Source organism: Lycorma delicatula, chromosome 9 (genome assembly GCF_047948215.1).
Source record: "Lycorma delicatula isolate Av1 chromosome 9, ASM4794821v1, whole genome shotgun sequence".
NCBI lineage: Eukaryota > Metazoa > Arthropoda > Insecta > Hemiptera > Fulgoridae > Lycorma > Lycorma delicatula.
Window position 1 is genome coordinate 11,235,016 of NC_134463.1, and position 21,052 is coordinate 11,256,067.

At 29.4% G+C, this 21,052-nt stretch overlaps 1 protein-coding gene across 1 annotated transcript in view; it reads left to right on the forward strand.

The window, feature by feature from the left end:
* Positions 1-21,052, forward strand: part of LOC142330404 (protein argonaute-2-like) — a 59,574-nt gene that overhangs the window by 31,512 nt on the left and 7,010 nt on the right. The window contains exons 10-12 of the mRNA XM_075375627.1: positions 5,027-5,217; positions 15,190-15,349; positions 18,076-18,270. Of these exons, the coding sequence (XP_075231742.1) occupies positions 5,027-5,217; positions 15,190-15,349; positions 18,076-18,151 (427 nt within the window). The 3' untranslated portion in view covers positions 18,152-18,270. The remainder of the gene's footprint in view (positions 1-5,026; positions 5,218-15,189; positions 15,350-18,075; positions 18,271-21,052) is intronic.

Genomic DNA, 21,052 nt, shown 5'->3' on the forward strand with positions numbered 1-21,052 from the left:
TTATAATTTTATTTCTATTTTCAATTCATTGTTGTTCAGTTACATTTTCTTTCTGATCTAAAGTGGGTTTTATTTATTTTTACCTAACCCGTGGTAAAATTTGTCAAATTATAGCAATTTGACATTGGGCACTTTCGTAAAATCTGGATTCAGCAAGGGCACCAAGAATCAAAAATGTTTGGGAAACCTTGTTTTAAATTATTCATTTTGTTTTATATGATTTTTATCGAGTTAATATTTCAAGTAGATAAGACCTTTGTTTTAACAAATATGTAATATAATTTTTTTGTAAAACTGTACTGTTTATTCGCTATACTTAATATAAATTCATTATAAAACTGAATATTCAGTTAACAGCTAATCCATTTGGAAAGTATTACTTACTCACTCACTCACTGACTTACTTGCTTACTTACAGTTAAAAGATGTACTTATAAACTTAATATACTCTTACTTTAACTGCAGGTTATAAGTTTCTATTTGTAAATTTTTGAACTGAAAGAAACTGATGAAGATCTTTTAATGGTAGTGTATTTAATCAGAATTAATACTATGACCTGATTTTATTGATAATGTAATTTTAATAAGTTTAACCGTTTAATTTGATTATTAAATATTTTTCTTTAATTATTTTTATCACGGCATTAAAAATGTTTTTGCAAGTGAGTAATTGTCTTGTTCTTTGCTGCGCAGCTAGAATTTTAAAGGATCTGCCCATTATCTTTAACCAAAAATAATCATGGTATATTTGTATGGTTATTTTTCACATTGGATTCTGATGGATGTGGATGGTCTTGTAAAATGTTCAGTTGCCATAAATATTAAAAATATTTCAGTGCAAATAGGTAAGTAATGGGCTGGATGTCATAAAAGTTTCAAAAGATAAGTGATATTTTACTTATGTTCAAGATAAGCTGATCGGTGTTTATACTGAGAGATATGTAAAAGCCCTGTTTGTGATGTAATAAAATTCATTTTAATGACTTTTGACATTTAGATCGTTGCAGTACTGTGGTAACTCAGAATTACTGAGTACCACATCATGTTGGAAACAAAGCATTTACTAAATTAGTTTGACACACCCATGATTGTGTACTACTTTATCTAACAACAAAAGTCGTTTTTTAATGAATTATGTAATTAATAATATTGATAGTGTATAAGTTAATTTTATTTATTAATTAAAAATAATATATGTTTGGGTTATAATCAGACACTCAGCGCTGCCTATGGGCAGCTTTAGTATTAAGAACATTCTGCATACGATCAAACGGAGTTCGACAGTGAAAGAGGAAGCATGCACGCCAGTACGGCCTCTGCATCATAATAATATAGTTTAATATTGTTAATCTTATAAATATAGTATATTTAGTTATCAATCGGTGTGTAATTATTTTATGTATACTACAGTCCATTATTCTGCTACAACGTACAGCCCGTTATCAATATAATTTATACAACAATGAGCATAGGAAATAATGTTACATACATGTATATCTGTTTACAAGTAAATTATTTAATATATTTTAAAATGAAAAGACTAAATTGGAATATGAGGCTACATGCATATGAAAATCGCATAAGTGATTAGGTCGTTCTGTTACTTTCTGCCTGCATAATTAATTTTATAGAAAATATCACAGAATTTCATTGTTATGTCATAGTTTTCAATAAAATCTTGTATTTTATGTTACGTAAGTTTTCTATGTAATAATTTTATTACTAACTTCATGTTTCGTAACCTAAAATTAAATTAAACTAAATTACTACATGACGTGGCCTTATTATATAAACTTAAACGCTTTGTAATTTAAAAGTTACATAATGTTCGATATAAATTCAAATAACAGATAACACGATGCTGTAGAAGTTGTGATAGGATTAAATGTAGAAGAAAATTGAAACCAGTGTTTGATTTTTGGATTTACATAGCTTTGAATTAAAGCCATTTGAGTTAAAATCCTATCTGTTTCCGTTTCAAAATATCACTAAAATTTTTTATTGTATTTTATCACTTAAAGATGGGTAAACAAACGGACATGTGCGTATGATTTTAATTTTATTACTTTTAAATCTGATATAGAGTGTTTATAAAATGTTGGGCTGGGTATATTTTTCGGATTCTACTTGTAAAAATAAACAAAAAAAAAAAAATATTCTTAGGAAAATGGCATTTTTTCTTTCACTCCTTTCCCTGTATTTTTATACAAAAATAACATTTTGTTATTTTTGTATAAAAATTTTATTTCTCAAGTTCGGATAGACAAAATCACATTAATATTTGGTAAATGTTTTGGTAATGAAGTTTTAAAATTAGCAAAAAATCAGGACTTATTTTTATTTTTTCAACCGTTGTATCTCCATAAATATTAGTTTTATCAAAATTTATGTTATTTGTTCAAATTTTATTATTTTGTTCAAAATTTTGAACAAAATTACATTTTATTTTTTTAAATCTGTTAACAAATAGCCAAGTTATAGCAGAAAATTGTCGCAATTTTGTGTCCTATTCATATCCTTTACATTCAATTCAGTTAAATATTATTGTTTTTATTTATTGTTAGTTCTGGTATTGTAAATTATTATCAAATTAAGAAATAATTCTCGCAATTAAATGCATGTGTGACATGCATTTAATGTATGGTTTAGCAAACTGCAACAGGACAGAAGCAAAAAAACTATATGAAAACAGGTTTCCTAATAGACGTTTGGACATCTCTTATAACTTTTAACAATAGTTAACTGTTTATTTTTAAAAAAATTACACCTAATGTTCTACAATAATTAACATAAGATTATACAGAGAGTTGTTTTATTTTTATAATTATTAGATCTAATATTGTGAGAAAATTATTACTTAATTTGATACTAATTTACAATAGCAAAATTAACAATAAATAAAAACAATATTTAATCGAATTGAACGTAAAGTGGAGGACATGAAAATAGATACAAAATTACATCATCTTCTGCCATACTCTGCTATTTATTAACTGATTTTTAAAAATTAAATGTCATTTTGTTCAAAATAAAAGGCTTAATATTTTAGCAAACATGCATTTTGATAAAATTAATATTTATGAAGCTATAATGGATTGAAAAATAAACATGGCTGCCATGAGTAAGATGTTTCATCCAGCAGATTTATTTTGTACTTACTCCAATAATTTTCTGTGGACCGATTCATTAGAATCCGAGAGTATGTGCAGAAATACAAATTGAAAGGTTGGAACAACAGGTCATAAAAGTGTGCTAATGAGTGTCAATAGATTGATTTTTATTGTGGGTAGTTCTTCATATAAAAGACAACATTAAATTGCCATCCAAATTGACTAACATAAACAACATTTCATTCAAGTTTGTATTGGATATCAAAATTTTTAATCACGGTCAGTGTTTAGCAAACAGCAACAGCAATATTTTCATGCCCTTATTGTTTCATTTAATTGAGTGAATTGTAACATCAGTGTTTTGTTCCGTGAGCAAAAATAAAAATGTTGCTAAGTTTTGCCACAACATTGCTAATCCATCATTATGTGACAAGCATGATAGCATTTATGTTATTCAGAAATGCATTATTCCTAAACTACATATTTTACAAGGGAATATAAATCATTTGTTTTGGAATGTTTGGTTCTTCTTGTAAGTTGTGAAAAGGCTGTGGTGTGTCTGTCTTGTTAAAGCTCATTCCGTAATTATAAGGAAGACATTTTTGAAGGAAATGCCTTCAGAGTATTACTGAATGAGGCCGATAAACGTTTTGCTGTGGAGATCTATGGTGACTTTGGGCCTTTGAGATTGTTGTATGTTTCAGCAGTCAAAGCAATATACAGAATTATGAGCAGTTACTTTTGTACAAAGAAAGTTTCTTCTACAGATAGTAAAGAGCTAGATAAGCACATAAACAAACAAAGCATTTGAAGCTACAGATGTCTTGAAATCCTTAAAAATCTACATAGTTCTAGATCACTACTAATAAAACTTTATTTATTAGTAAGATAAATTAGTTATTATATTTGTTGTCATATTGACAATAATTACTTATATAATTCATATTAATACAAAGATTTTACAGTAATACAATCGGTCCAGTCATATTTGCATATCCATTCGCTTTTCCAACTGCAAGTGATAAAATGCGAAAAAAAGGTTTTTGTGATATTTTGAAAAAGGGAACCGGTAGGATTTTAATTCAAACTGAATTTGAGCTATGCAAATGCTCAATTGAAATGCTGCTTTCTGTTTTTTTTCTCCATTTTAGTTAAACAGCTTCTACAACACTGTGAACAAATTAGTTATGAAAATTCTATTCTTGAATACGTAGAAATATCTACATAATTGATTTCTTTTATGTTACGGTGTAAAATTTGTTTTAATTGCCTTTTATATAAAGTAATTGTCAATTTTTTTTTCTTGTTAAAAATACTGTAAGATTTGTAATATAAAAAAAATTATTTTATCAAAATATGAATTACGTAAATAAATATTGAAATAATTTTAGTATTAACTCTATTTTGATTTCATCCTTTTTTAAATGAGAATTTTTGTAACGCTATATTGTAGCTTGATATATTGCCATAATATAAAATTGCTGGTATTATTAATAAATATGTGGTTAGTGAATGGATTTTTAAATTATAAATATGAATCATGAAAAATTAAAAAAACAACACTCATTAAAGAGTAATCAGGCGCAACATCTACTACAATGTGGTCTGCTTTTCATCAGTTTTCTGACTTGCAAAACATTTCTGAGGTTTGACTCTTAAAAGAAACGCCATTATCTGAGATTTTGACTCTTCTGACGTGGCCCTCAGTGAAGTGTTGGTGCTAACTCAACTTACAGTTTTAGCACCAGTGTGATTCCTCCTATCGCTTTACTTCAAGCTCTACACAGAATATCCTTGAGAGTTTTAGTAAAGAAAACCTTACCATTATCAAAATTTAAATTTCTAATCATTAATTTATTGACTTAATTTTTAAAGTAATCAAGGGTAAATGTTGATCTTTGACTTGTACTTCACAGGAAATTTGCTCGTGAAATGGAAAAAATAGGAAGGGAAGTTGGAGTTTCCATTCATCCTCAACCAAATATAAAACATTTGGTGAGAAAACCTTCTGCGAGGAAAGAAGAAATTGTTAAAGAACTAGAAGTCTATAAAGATTTTGGAGCGGAATTGATAGTAGTTGTTATTCCTGATAATGGAGAAACTTACGGTAATAAATGATATTTTTATGTAAATACAAAAATATATTAAAAAAAAAGAATCATGTTTACTTTTTCTATGCTATGCAGTAGTATTGATTAGTGTGCAACCATTAGCTGCTAAATCGCAAGTGAATAACATTTTAATAGCTTTTATTTAATAACAGCTTTTCAAAAGTCTTATGGTAAATTAAGAGACAGTTATTGTTTAATCTGTTAAACAACAATAATTTTGACCGATAAGTAAAAAAATAAATTATAAATATTTATCATATTTTATATGATATTTTATGATATGATATGATATTTTATTTTATGATATTTTATAATATGGTTTCCTTTAATTATATTTTATTCCACCAGAATTCACCATATTATCTTCATTATACTGTTGACATTCTAACAGTCATGACTGTATTCTCATTTTAATTTTTGATACATAATAATATTTTTAATCTCCTGATGATGGTTTGAAAAAATCTGAAAGATCTTGAGAAAATAAATCTTTTTGCTAAGGTGATTAAAAAAATTGTTTATTATTTAAATATATCAGCAGAAACCATGTATAAGAAATCTAAAAAAAAACGTTTCTTGGATGGAGTGAATAATTTGAGTTTGGTAGTTAAGTTTTAAGATGTTCAGAAGTAAATAAGACAATAAGGTGAATGATGTGTTCCATTTCTAGGTAGTGCCAAATATTTTTATTATTTCAGTTACAGGAATGTGTTTTTCAAATTTTCTTTGTTATTTCTGTTGTACATTATTTTCCTTTGATACAGATATGAATGATGTTAGGTATTGTACATTTCTGATGATTCCTGGTGTTAGTCGCTTCATATTGAATCATCAGGATAAATCTTTCAATTTCAGCATATTCTTTCAATAACCAGACCTAATGATTCTATGTAACAGTATTTGGTCAGTGGGTGGCATAATGTTAATCTCCTACACAATTTTTTACATGTTGCATCTATTTCTAGCAGCTGTATCACAGGGTTAAGATTGATCTGAATGTTTTATTATTTCTTGAGATATTTGTAAGTTGTCTTTAATTGTAATTGCTTAAATAAAGCCATTATTACCTTTTACTCTTTCCACATGCATAATCTTGTATTTATTGGCTATGTAATGTCATTGGTTGGTCTAGCTGTGTTCTGGTGGTCTCAAATAGCTACTGATAGTCAGTATGAAAAATATAATTGAGGGTATAGAGAACTGTTTCAAGAGCTGTCTTGACTGGGTTAATGCCAGGCAAAACCACAAGAAATCACCTTGAAAATGCTCTGTTTAATATCAGTTTCATCAGTCATCACTTTTTGTGAAGAAGAAATTCTGGGATTTCCAAGTGGACATAGCTGTTGGTAGAAGTTTGATAACTAGGAGAGTTTAACTGGTGGGTACACAAGTTAAACGTAAAGTAAAGAAGGTAAAGTTATTTACAAAAAGGGGAAGTTCTGTCAGACTTCAAAAGAGTGTTACTGTCATGATACCTAAGAAAGTTGGAGCAGATAAATGTGAAGAATACAAAAAGGTTAACTTAACTGCTTGTGCATCGTAAATCTTAACTACAATTCTGTACAGAAGAATTGAGAGGAGAGTGGAAGAAGTGTGTTAGGAGAAGACTAATTTGGTTTCAGGAAACGTACAGGGACAAGGGAAGCAATTTTAGTGCTTAGATTAATAGTAGAAGGAAAATTAAAGAAAAAACTGACATAAATGGCATTTATATACTTAGAAAAGACATTTGATAATGTAGACTAGAGAAAATGTTAAGCACTTTAAAAAATTTAGGGTTCAAGTATAGAGATAGAACAATCGCTAACATTTACAGGAACCAAACTGCAACAGTAATAATCATAGAGCATAAGAAAGAAGCAGTAATAAAAACAGGGAGTCTGACAAGGATATGTTCCCTATCCTGTTACTTTTTAATCTTTACATAGAACTAGCAGTTAATGATGTTAAATAACAATTTAGATCTGGAGTAACAGTGCAAGATGAAAAGATAAAGATGCTAAGATTTGCTGATAATATAATAATTCTAGCCGAGAGAAAAAAGATTTAGAAGAAACAGTGATTGGCATGGATGAACTCATATGCAAGAACTACTGCATGAAAATAAACAAGAACAAAATGAAAGTAATGAAATGCAGTAGAAATAAAGTAGATGGACCACTGAGGATAAAAATAGGATGTGAAAAGACTATGGAGGTAGAAGGATTTTGTTATTTAGGAAGTAGAATTACTAAAGATTGATGAAATAGGAACAATATAAAATGCCAAATTTCACATGTGTAATGCGCTTTCAGTCAGAAATTAATTTAAACATCAGGAAAACATTTTTAAAAGTGTATGTTTGAAGCTTAGCTTTATATGGAAGTGAAACTTGGATGATCGGAGATCCGAGAAGAAAAGAAAAGGTGTTGCGGCAGATTGATGAAGAAAGAAGCATGTGGAAAAATATAGTTAAGCTGTAGGCGCTTTGATATTGCAGGGACAGGTAGACGAGAAAAATTGTTTAGGCAGGCAACATTTGGAATATGTAAAACAAAGTTTTAGGGATGTAGGATGTAGGGGGTATACTGAAATGAAACAACTGACACTCTAGATAGGGAATCTTGGAGAGGTGTATCAAACCAGTCGAATGACTGAAGATAAAAAACTAGGAGATTATTTTTATATATATATAGTATGTCAAATAGCCTGTAATGGAATGGAATCAAATGGTTGGAGCTAGCCTATAAAGCCAATGCTTAGATTTCTTAGCGTCTTTTTGGCTTGTTCCAGAATTATCTTATCCATAATCATTGTCCTTTCATCTCTGTATGTTCTGTTGCATTTATTTTTTATTGTGTGCTTGGCTGTTGAGAGTTGCTGTCTGATGTAATGACGGAGTAATGATTTTTGTAGAATGTTGGTAAGTATGTAAAATCATACTGCAATTTGCCAGATTCTGCATCATGCTTTTACCTAATGAATTTTGATACTTGTAAATAAGATGTATATGTTTACTACTAATATATGTGGGTACTTGCAGTTAGTTGGCTGGCTATGTTATCATTACTGATGAAGATGTAATTACCAATAATTGTGAATTTTATCTGACCGTGGCACCTTTCAATTGCTAGTCTACTTTACAGTTCTCTTAAGTTTCTTATGTTGCTGATTTCTGGTTTTATTTGTTTGTATTGTACAACCGTAATATTTGTTGTCTGTCAAAAATCCATTTATTGCATAATAGCTTTTCTCTTTTATAAATTTCAACAGATATTTTTGAAATTGTTAATAAAATCAATGTTTTAGAAGTTTATTATATATTTTAGCAGCAGTTCTGTGCAGTGGAAACGAAAATTCATCTCTACGGCAGTTGTGATTTCCCGATAAAGTTATAAATTTAGGTGGATTGGACTTGAAAAAAAAAATGTAATTATATAAATAAATACTAGGAAATGTTAGTATATTTAATGTCTACAGCTGGATTTTTCACGAATGTCATGGATGGACACGAAAAATCTTTCTTTGTATTCTGACTGTTTGTGGTTGAACTCCAAAAAATTACTTGCATTAACAATGAATATACATAACTGTAATACATCAGATAAGGAAATAATACTTAAATAGCGGGACAAAGATAAAATTACAAATTAAGCCTTAGTCATTCTCTTTAATTTGGGCTGTAATGATACTTTCACATCAGTCAATCACCAACAGCAACATTTCTCAACCTGAGAATCACTATTATATGAAAGGGATCGTGGAATTTGCCTAAAACTACATGTAAGCAATAATGAAACCATTTTATGAGAAAAAAGTTCATTTATTATACTATTATTACACTATTTGTGTTACTATTATTTACACGTGTACTTATAAGTTCGCATTTAAAAAAACAAATTAATTAGATGGTTGTGTTTGTTTTTCACTTAACAGTTTCTTCATACGTGGATCTATGTTAGAAACACACAAAAGGAAATTGTTTTCAAGTGATAAAAGACCGATCCCTTTATTTAGTTTTAGCGCAACCATAGACAAAAAACTTTTTTCATATAGGTAAGACATGGCAAAAAGGGATTAATATTTTTAATGCTTCTGTGACTAAATTTCCATTATCACTTTGACCAGCAAGCCAAAATGTATCTAAATTTTCAGATATGAATTGTAGTTGTAACATTTTATCGGCAGACATTTCAATGAGCTGGTGGTGAATCCCAACTGATTCACTAAATAGATTCAGTACCCTTTTTGAAAATACATTTTTATCTTTCAGGAAATACTCCGCCAAATGAATTTTTAGTTCATGCAAATGCATCTTCTTGGTATCTGTGATGAATAATAGTGTCTTTGTCTCAATATAATCTGAAGTGAGTTGAAATATAACAAAATGTTTGCTTTGAAGGTGAATAATCCAGATATTAAGCTTTCTAATTAAAGCATGAACTTTGTCAGTAAAATGTTTTATCATGTCCTTGTAAATTCACATTTAAGTTGTTTAAAAATAATTCATTTTGCAATTCCAAGAACCGGGTTAACACTTTCCTCCTATGATAACCATCTGAATTCTGTATGGAAAAGAAGGAACTTCTTTCTTTACGCCCATTTCATCACATAGTTTAGCCTATTCTGTTGTGATCAACTTTTAACAAAACTAACCATTTTTACCGCTTTACAGAGAATCTGTTAGAGATTTTCCACATATTTATATACTTCCTTGTACGAAAAATCCTGGTTTTCAGATTTCAATGAAAATATTCATTTTGACCATCTCTGAATCATTTTGAAACAGTATCAGCGTGATATCTGTATATACGTACATGTGAATATATGTATGTATGTATCTCGCATAACTCAAAACGATTAGCCATAGAATATTGAAATTTTGTATTTGGGACTGTTGTAACATCTAGTTATGCACATCCCCTTTTGATTGCAATCAACTAGGTCAAAAATGTGTATGCAGGATGTTTCAGTTTTGTAACAGAAGGATTTTGGACTTTTCTTAACTGCAGTAATGAATAAACCCTTGTTGAGAAATTTTCAACAATATATCTATCATAAGTGGTGGTTATGTTCATTCATTTCAGTTATAGCCAGATAAAATTTTAATTAATGAAATATTTGGATCTTACAAGGTGGGAAGGCATATCGGTTCGAATCAGATTTCGTATACTTATTTTATTTTTAATTTAAATATATTGATTTTTTAATAATTATTAAACTCTTGACTATAAAAAAAATAGAAAAAAAATATGACGTTATTAATGAAATAAAATTTTATATACTTTTCATTTTAATTAAAAATTTATACAGTTAAAGGTTAATAATTATTAATAAATCAATATATTTAAATTAAAAAAATATATGCATGAGGTCTGTAAATTGGGTAATGAGACTGGTTCAGAAAAATTCTTTATTTACAATCCAATTATACATTATCACCTTCGAAATAGTTCCCTTGGGAAGCCACTCAATGCTTCAAATGGTTTTCCCATTCTTCACAGCAGTGTTGGATCTCAGAAACTGGAATTTTTTTCAGATGGTCAGTTATGTTTTTTTTTTTTATGTTTTTTATGTCAAAATGGTGTCCTTTGAGGTGTTTTTTTTTTAATTCAGGAACAGGAAAAAGTCAGGGCCTCAATTCAGGTGAATAAGGTGGTTAAGCAACTACAGGAATGTTTTTCTTTGTCAAAAACTCGTTAATTGAGATTGCAGTATGACAAGGTGCATTGTTATAATCCAGTTGTTTTTGATGGCTGGTCTCACGTGAAGAATTCTTTTCTGCAATCTTTTAAGAATTTCTCTGTAAACATATTGATTTACAGTTTGTTCTGGAGACAAACACTACAAAAGTCTCTGATTTGCTCAACATTGTCGTTGCTTTTTGATGTTAACAGTCTTCCAGAGTGTGGTCGTCTGCAACTGATTCCCAGCCATCTGAAAATGCATTAAACCACTTATAAACTTGGGCTTGTGACAGAGCATCATCTCCATACGCCCTTTTCAATTTTGAAAAAGTTTCAGTAGCACTCTCAGAGTTTAATACAAAACTTAATTGCACAATGTTGCTTATAATTAGTATCAATCATTTTTGTAATGTACAACAAAAACTCGTTTCACGAAAAGTTTGTTAACGTCTCACGTGGCAACAATAGACTAAAAATATTAATACCTAATATAAATCAGCTGTTCATATAAACATATGTTGACTAGTAACTTCACAGTGTTGCCATTTTGGCTGCCAAAAAAAAATCTCATTATATACAGACCTCATATATGAAGTCAGATTTTAACTGATGTGTCCATGGTAGCAGACTCGACACATTCTCACTTACACCGCAAAACTACTTGAGTAACGTGAAACAAAATTAATATAAAATGTTTAAGGAAATTTTAGAGCCATTTTTATTGGGAATAAGTGAATATTGCATGTTAGTATTTTGTGATGAAGACTCATAAACAGTGAACTATTCACACACGCAGTATGGTTCAAATCGGTGTCTCTAAGCCCCTTGCCTTCCCCTTGTTAGCTGCAGTAATATGGATCTTAGACTACAGTAATGTGGTGCCTTATACTGATTAGATAATTTATTTTATTTTTAAATTTATTTAAAGAATAATAGAGGGACTCTAACCTAATATTTCACATAAGATTGTTGAATTAATAATTGTATAAATATTTGGTTTATAAAAATGAATATTTTAGCCATTTTTTTTATTTGTCCACTTTATTAAAGAATTGGAGGATCGTATTTCACTTTTAAATAAAATAAGTTATAATGAAGTGCAGCCAAAAATGTGTATATGTAATTTAATTGGTATATAAAGAAGTCATGTGGTGTTCACATCATTTTTTTGTGGCAAGAACATATCTGTGAAGGAAGCAGTATGTCCATTCCGTCCTTGGTGTAAGATGATTTTTTAATTTTTTCAGAAATCCACTATTCTTTTCAGTTATCGCCTTTGCTCCATTACTACATAACTGCAATAGATTTTATCCAATCTATGTTATAATTTTTAGTAGCTTCTTAAAAAAACATCTAAAAGTCATTGGCCTGTTGAATGGCAATGTACTGATTTTCAAAATAACATATTTTCTTTGATTGATCTGTCCCTATCACCTTCATATCTCCCAAAACGGTAAGAAATGAGAAATGTTTGCCACATCCTTTAATTCATCAAATAGAATATAAAAAAATTCACCTGAATTCACTTGCTGAATTATCTGTTTGCAAACAATGCAATATCAAATTCGTTAGAAAGTGGAATTTTTTTAATTCTTCCATGCCCATTAAAACATTGACCATATCAACTGCAGCAGGCAAAATGAAGTTTTCTGTGATTGAATTGGATTTACACCTTAGCTTACTTAACCCTTTAAACCCTAGGTGCCGATATATTGTCGCTGAAGTATTCTGTTAAACCCCATGGTGATGTTACATCATTGCCATTAGTTGTATCAAAAATACCAGGTGATGATATATTGTCTCTGAGGTATTTTTGCTTTAAAACTGATTATTTTTATATTTTTTTGAAAATAGTACATGTTTGTTAAATGAAGTATTTATTAAGGAGGTGGTAGGATTTGTTATAAATTTAGGACATTTTTCTTTTATAAGAAATGGAAGGAGGGAGGAATATCATTGTCAAGAGTTCTTTATGAGCTTTGCGGGAAATAATGTTAATAATTCAGATTCTTAGATCAGTTTGAAAGAAGCTAGCAGTTAGTTTTTTCTAATTTGAAAGAAACCATAATGTAAGATCATGATTAATTTTAGCTTATAGATTTTTGCAATCAGATGTAAAAAAGGCATTAAATATTTGCAAATTCTCATTAACAGGTTTAATGAACAACAAGAGTTGAGAAATTCCATCATTTTTTCCAAATAGGATGGTTATGTCCTTCACAGTGCTTCAGGCAGCTTTCTGCAACTGTGCAGACCATAATATAACTTTTTAGCATTACAGATACACTTTAAAATTTGTTTATATAACTCTACCTAATTTATGAAGAAAGATTTTCAGGTTATTTTCATAATTATAGGGTTCTCTTTTTTTATTACGAGAGAGATGGATTGCAGTCATGACACAACCTTTATCACCTTTTAGCGATGTATGTTTTTTATGGAATAAGAGAAAAAGCGATAGTAAAATATTTAAATTTTGTTAAAAAGCTACAAAATAAAATATTAAACATCACTTGTTTTCTTTAAATTAAATAATAAGTCTCATTCTGGAAGTATGAATTAATGCATGTAATATTATTTTTTTTAAATACTTATTTTATAAAATTTACCTGTTAGAACTTTTATCCTGAAGATTTGAACCAATATAAAGTTTTATTTTAAGTAGTAGTGCTGTGTGGTCTGAATTACTGCTCTTGATTGTTTCAATTTCACGATTAGATGGGTCAAAACCGAGTATAAAATTATACCTTGCATAAATAGAGTGGTGCTTGATCCTAGTCATATAATTTAAGTGAACCCAGTAAGCATCTGTTACATCCACATGTAAAAATTCAGCACAAGTTGGATTGCATTTTGAATTTGTAATCTTTACCTAAATAATATGTTATGAAGGATACTTAATTTTGCACAACTATAGGAAGAAATCTAGTTTTTAAAAATATATCTAAGTTTTTTTTCATTATCAGGAGTCCCACAGATAAACTATATAAATTTGTTTTTACAATGATACTGTAATATTTAAAGACAGACTCATACAATACCCTTTAAAATTGCCAATCTTTGTGGCTGAGTGGTAGTGTCTTGGCCTTTCATCTGGAAGAACCAGGTTCAAATTTTGGTCAGGCGTGGTATTTTTGATATGTTATAAATATTCCAGTTCCCAGGCACAAGTTTCAAACTGATGTGGCAAAATCAAGCCAAAAAAAATATTCCTTGTAACATTAGCGCCCTTTCTCATCTGCATACAAGTTCCACCCCACCCCTTTTCTTATAAAATAACTTGCTTTGTGATGTATAAAAGATCTTCCTTGGACCAGTGTTCAGTTAAACATATCGCATCTGGTAATTCATGTAATTGTAAAAGGAATATATTGAATTCATATTAGTTTAAATCAACTCGCCGTATTATTTTCAAACTATAAACTTCATGTTTGAGACCAGGAGAACCAGAAATGGATGAAGCCCCATCTAGTTTCAGTTTTTTCACTAAATTATCTTCTAGTTTTTAAGGTTATTAATTAAACAAATTTTACATGCATAAGGTGATAAGAATCTCAGAAAAGATGATGAAGTAGAGACCAGCGCTCTTGGAGATGAATCATCACTCACTGACAGATAATCAGAAGAGCAAACATCTTCACTCAGTGTTATGTACATTATTTTTAGTGGTAGAACAGTTTCAAAAGGATAAGTTCAAAGAAGATGTCGATATGAAACTGTCGAGCAATAAATGAGTAAATTTTTGTCTAAGAAATTCTTTCCTTTTGAAATTTATATGAAATCCATGACGAGTTTGAAAACAGCAGTATAGAGCAAGTAGCTCACAAGAAAACTCATGTTTTAGTATTCATACAGCAGTTGTTGTATAGCTCCATTAATCTCTCAATTTAAAGATTAAACTACCCAGTTTAAAGATAAACATCAAACAAGTCATGTGCTGAAATGTCACTTTCAAATCCACGAGATATCTGGCCACAGAATTATCTCCTCTAAAGTTCATCATATACCTTGATTTTCTATATATTTGAAAGTGTACAAATCCTTAACATTAAGAAACTGTTGAAGTAAGAGTTTAGTTAGTTCCCTTTTTTTTTACTATTTGTGCTATTTGCTGTTCATTTGAACTCTGTACCTATGTATATAGTAATAAAATATGCTGTGTTAACCAATTTAAATATCATACGAATAAGCTTGTGGTTTACATTAACTTGTACATGATTGAAGACATATTATATATTGAAATGAATAATTATTATGATTATTTATATTAAATGCTACTCATATATTTAATTTTATTTTTAGGTCGGGTGAAACAGGCTGCTGAGTTAGTTGTTGGAATCCTCACACAATGTGTTAAAGCTAAAACTATATACAGGCTAAGTGTTGCAACAGTTTCAAATATATTATTGAAAGTAAATTCAAAATTAAACAGGGTCAATCATACAATTGGAGGTTCTGAAAAGTAAGTATTTGAAGTAATTGGAGGTTCTGAAGTATTTTAATTAGCGTTTAGAAATTATAATATGTAATTAATATTTGTATCTGATAGTGTTTATATTCATTATTTAAATGTTTAATAAGGAAGTATTTGAATATTTAATAAGCGCATAACAAAAGTACTTTGACAATTTTTTTCCTGCTATCGACTGGTCGGCTATCAAGAAGGGCTTTTGACTTCAAAAACATGAATATTAGTCACCGATTAGGATGTCCATGTTACCAGTGTACGTTTTCATTGGTGTTTTACTGATGATATTGTAATTTGGCTTGTTAGAGTCTACATAAAACTTAAATTTCTGTGGCAACTTATTTAATCCTTCGGAGACGTAGGATCAAGCATTTTGTTGAAGTTACCGATTAACATGTTTACTGCTCTGTTTAATTTGTGGCATGGTGTTTAATGTATCTCATTCCTTTGACTACATACAGGCAGAATCCATAATTCTTTTATCGTTAAAGGTTAGCACTCAAAAAATAAGTTACTACAGTGTGGTGTGTGTGTGTGTGTGTGTGTATACACACACACACACCACACTGTAGTAACTTATATATAAGTAAATATATATATATTTTAAATTAGAAATCAAGAAATAAGTTGTTACAGTACAGTATATGTGAATGTAATATATATTTATAATTTTAAGTTAGAAATTAAGATTATTTAATTTAATGAAATATTTATTTGTTTGCATTTAATGCTTTTGTTATTCAGGAATTCTCTTGTATTTTCTTATATGTTTAATATAAAGTCTATTAAAATTAGACTGGTATGAGTAAAAATAAAGGTTACTTTAGTATATTTCAAAGTAATAAAGATTACAAATACTATATTGGTTGTTTTTATTATTTCCATCACCACCACCATAAATTAGAGAGAAGAACATTATGAGCCTGCACTAGTAAAACCTTCCGCCACTACACGTTAGGCTAGGTTTAATGAAAAATTTTGTTAAAGCAATGAATTGTAATGGGATTGGATTTCACTTTCTAAAAAACAAGTTCCCCAATATAAGTAATGCTAAAATAATTGAAATATTTGTTAGACCACAAAGAAGAAAACTAATGGATGATATTGAATTTGAAGACAGTTTGAATGACTATGAGGTTGCTGTGTGGAAGTCTTTTAAGAAGGTTATTAACAACTTCCTTAGAAATCATAAGCAAATAACTACAACTGATATTCTTAAAACTATAAAACTATATATGTGACTAAAGATTCATTTCTTAAATTCTCATCTGGATTTTTTCCTACCTATCTTGGCGCCGTGAATGATGAACAAGGAGAATGCTTTTTATCAGGAAATATCCACCAAGGAAATCGAACCCAGAATGCTCACTACTTCTAGAATCTAAAGAGGGACTGATACATATAGCAAAATACATCAGAAAATTCAAAAGAAGCAGATTTTAGGCATGTAGAAATTCCATGTATAATATTGTATACAGTCACATTGCTTTTTTCGTACAATAAAAAGTGGTAATTACCAAAACACTATGCCTGATATAGAATGAAACCACATACATATTTGAAATCAGTATCAAAAATATAATAAGATTTAGCTATTAACTTTCTTGTACCAAACAAAAAATTAAATTTTGTTGTCCAGTGTAACAGAATTTATAAAGAGGAATAATTTTGTTATTTTTTCTAAATGAAAAATTTTGAAAAAATTAATTAAATCTGTTGTTAATTCTTGAAGTCTATATAAACTATATAGGTGATAAATTACCCACCTTACTTGCTTATATTATAGTTTATGGGGATGATAAAATGCGAGGTATACAAGCAAAATGTTGACTGTTCATTTGCATTCTTATTGCTGCTGCATTCATCAAGGAACACAAAGATATTAGGTTGGCGACAGAAAATGTAGGGAAGAGAGTTGAAAACCACCGTGTTGATATCAGTGTAGAACTCTGTAAATTAATACAGTACTTTATAAAATTAATAGATTTAAGTAAAAGTATTTTAACTTTTAAAGGTCTAAATTTATTGTAATAAAATTAGATGTTTTAATTTTTACAAAAAAACATTTTTCTGTTTTGTTTTTAATAATAAAGATTTATTTTTTATTCATAAACTTTATTTCATCAGTTTTCTCTGAATTAAATTAACTTCAATTTTTGATAATAAAATTTACACATTTCATTTAACAAAGTTATTTTACTTCAAACCTAAAGCAAAAAAAATGCGATTTGCTTCCCTGAATTTTTCTGTTTTACATTTAATATGAAAACAACAGGAGATACAGTTCTGGGTCCTGTTTTATTCATTTTTTCAAATCAAAAACATGGGAAAACATCAAGTTTATCCTTATAACGTCTTCAAATTTCAGTATGACCTCATTTTACCAGGGGAATGAAGTCCAGGTGAATAATTTCGCCAGCCATAACTTTATAACAAAATGTTTTTGGGCATATGTTTGTGTGAACTAATTCCTTATATCAAGCTGTAGAATCAGTTTCAAAATTATTTCTCTTCCCTCCTGAATCACTCTGTACATAATATTTATATAAAAAACACATTTTATGAGTCTAAAGATAAAAAAACATATTTTACTTAGTTGTTTTGTTGGAAGTTATTATTAAGCCGATAAAAGTATTTAGAAATTATATTTTTTCCTGAAAATATATACAGTTTGTTTTTTGCTTGTGTTGTTATTAGTAAAATAACTTTTATTCTTTTAGGTTGCAGCCAGTCATGTTCCTAAAGCTTTTCAATATAATATGTTGTGGCGTCTTCAGCCTGCTAGAAAAGAAATAATTGAAGACTTGGAGAACATCATGAGGAAGCAATTACTTTTTTTCTTAAAAAGAACTAACCATAAACCTGAAAAGATATTCTTTTATAGAGATGGTGTTAGCGAAGGGCAATTTTCACAGGTAGCCAATCTCCTTAAAAACATTTTTGTATAATGTACATTTTGTTTGGCAAGACATGCATTTTTAATAGTCATAGTTTTTACCTGTGATCAGTACAAATCAACTATAGATAATAAATCTATTTTAATCGACTCTTATCAGAAAATCTCATTTGCCTTACCCTGACTGCGAGCAGGAATAATAAGGATCATGATTTTTCAACCATTATAAAGCAAACCCAATTTTTGAAGTATAAAAACTTCTTTATTTATGTGCGACTATATAGTGCAGAAAAATCTCACAAAAATATTCATTTGATTTATATTAGAGTTCCTTTTTGGAAGCTTTTGCTTAATTAAATGTGTCTACTTGTTTGTTTAGTCTATTAAGGATATTTTTCTAGTAAGAAAATATGCCTAATTCCATTGTTTTATCATATCTTTATAAAATGTAATTAAAAATTTTCTAATCTACTTTTATGTAATTCTTTAAAAGTGTACTGTATAACACTGGTTTATTCCGTTTTTGAAAGAGAAGATACCTAATGAATGTTTTATAGAGTACCATCTTTTATGCTAAAATGCTGTTATCATGTCACGTTCCTGAGTTACCTTAGTTTAAAAACCCTATTATGTCATTTTTTTTATGCATAATAGAAACATGTTATCTTGTATGACCAAGAGTGTAAGTAATTTCAGAATATAAAACCCTCATCATTGTAAGATATCATCCCAACCACAATTCAACTGAGTCATCCTAGAATAATATTTATCTCTTTCAAAATACTCTCTCTCAGTACTCCTAACACTTCTGATTGTTAAATTTTGTGAGTTGTTGGTTATTGTCTGCTGTTAGCTTTCCAGTTAATGAATTACAGTTTATTTCATAAATTGATTAAATGTCAAAATAGTATAGGCTTATATTTACATAATGAGCTGGCAAACATATTTGTGTAAAAAATTTTGTTGTATCCGGTGAGTTTACTACAAAGAATTAGCAAAGGCCAATTTTGAAATTGATGAAACTGGTTAGGGGCTTTAGTTCGGTTGTTCGCTGGGAGGTTAAGATAAACAATGAGCCCTGCGTATAATGTGTATTAGGTGTTATGTTAAGCGCAAGTGATGGTTACAAGGGAAGGCTATACCTATGGTTTCGGCACAAACTAACAAATCGACAAACAACTGCTTCTTATATTTAATAAATTTCACTGGGTTTTCTTCAAAAAAATAATGTTCCATCACAAAAATAAAAGTCCAATTGCTCGTGGAAATATTTTACATATTCCAAAGGCTCCAACTTCCTGGCAGGAGATTTCAGATTCTTAAGAAAATTGTTCTGAAAATACTGCAGCGGCACATCAGGAGAGTGTGATTTCACACCAGAAAAATCAGAGTGAACTGCATCTCATTTCATGAGTGGAACTCAGCAATTTGGTTTGAATTTTTCAAAACAACAAGCAGAACTTCTAGATCAACATTTAAAGGTGTGGAATTTATTGACTACCAAAATTTCATATTTTAGAAAAAAAGAAATAATGACTTTAATTATTTTGTTGTAAAGATCTGTTGTGTCTGATCTGGGTATCACTTACAATGCTGATATCGGTGGTGGTTATTCATTGATGTATTAAAAACCAGTTTAAAAGCAATGCTACTGCATAATACAAACAAGAATCCTATACAGTAGCATTAACTGATAAAATAAAAGAGACATGGATGTGTCATTTTATGTGTATATATATATATATATATAAACACACATATGTGGTCTGTAAATAAAGTATTGAGACTAGTTTTCATTTTTGGCAACCAAAGTGAAGTTACTTGGCAACCAACACTGTAAAGTTACTAATAAACATATGGTTATTTGAACAGTTAATTTATATTAGGTATTAATAATTTTACTCTATTGTTGCCATGTGAGATGTAAACAAACGTTTTGTGAAACGAGTTTTTGTTTTGTATTACAAAAAGAGTGATACTAATTATAAGCAACATTTTTGCAATCAAGTTTTGTGTTAAACTCTGTGAGAATGCCACTGAAACTTTTTCAAAATTGAAAAGGGCGTATGGAGATGACGCTCTGTCATGAGCCCAGGTTTATAGGTGGTTTAAAGCATTTTCAGATGGCTGGGAATTGGTTACATCCCCAAAAAAAAAAAAGAGCAAATAAAAACCATGCTAATTTGCTTCTTCGGTATTAATGGCATTGTCCATAAGGAAGTATTGCCTTCAGGACAGATTGTTGATCAATATGTTTACCGATAAATTTTTTGTGAAAAAGAGTTGTTCATGTGAGATCAGCCATCAAAGACAACTGGATGCTGTATCATGACAATGCACCTTGTCACACTGCATTCTCAATTAATGAGTTTTTGGCAAAGAAAAATATTCCTGTAGTTCCTCAACCACCTTATTCACCTGAATTGAGGCCCTGTGACTTTTTCTGTTCCCAATTCTACAAAAAACATTTCAAAGGACACCACTTTTGGAACAGTAGAAAATATTAAAAAAAGTGTAACCAACCATCTGAAAAAATTCTGGTTTCTGAGTTGCAACACTGCTATGAAGAGTGGAAAAACCATTTGAAGCGTTGCGTGCCTTCCCAAGGGAACTATTTCAAAGGTGATAATGTATAATTGGATTGTAAGTAAAAGGTTTTTCTGAACCAGTCTCATTACTTTATTTACAGACCTTGTATGAAAGTATGAGTGAGTTACGATGCTTACTTATAAAGCATATGTGGCTACCTCAAAGCTATTGGTCTTCTTCTTGGTCTGCAAGATGGCTTTACTAAATACAGC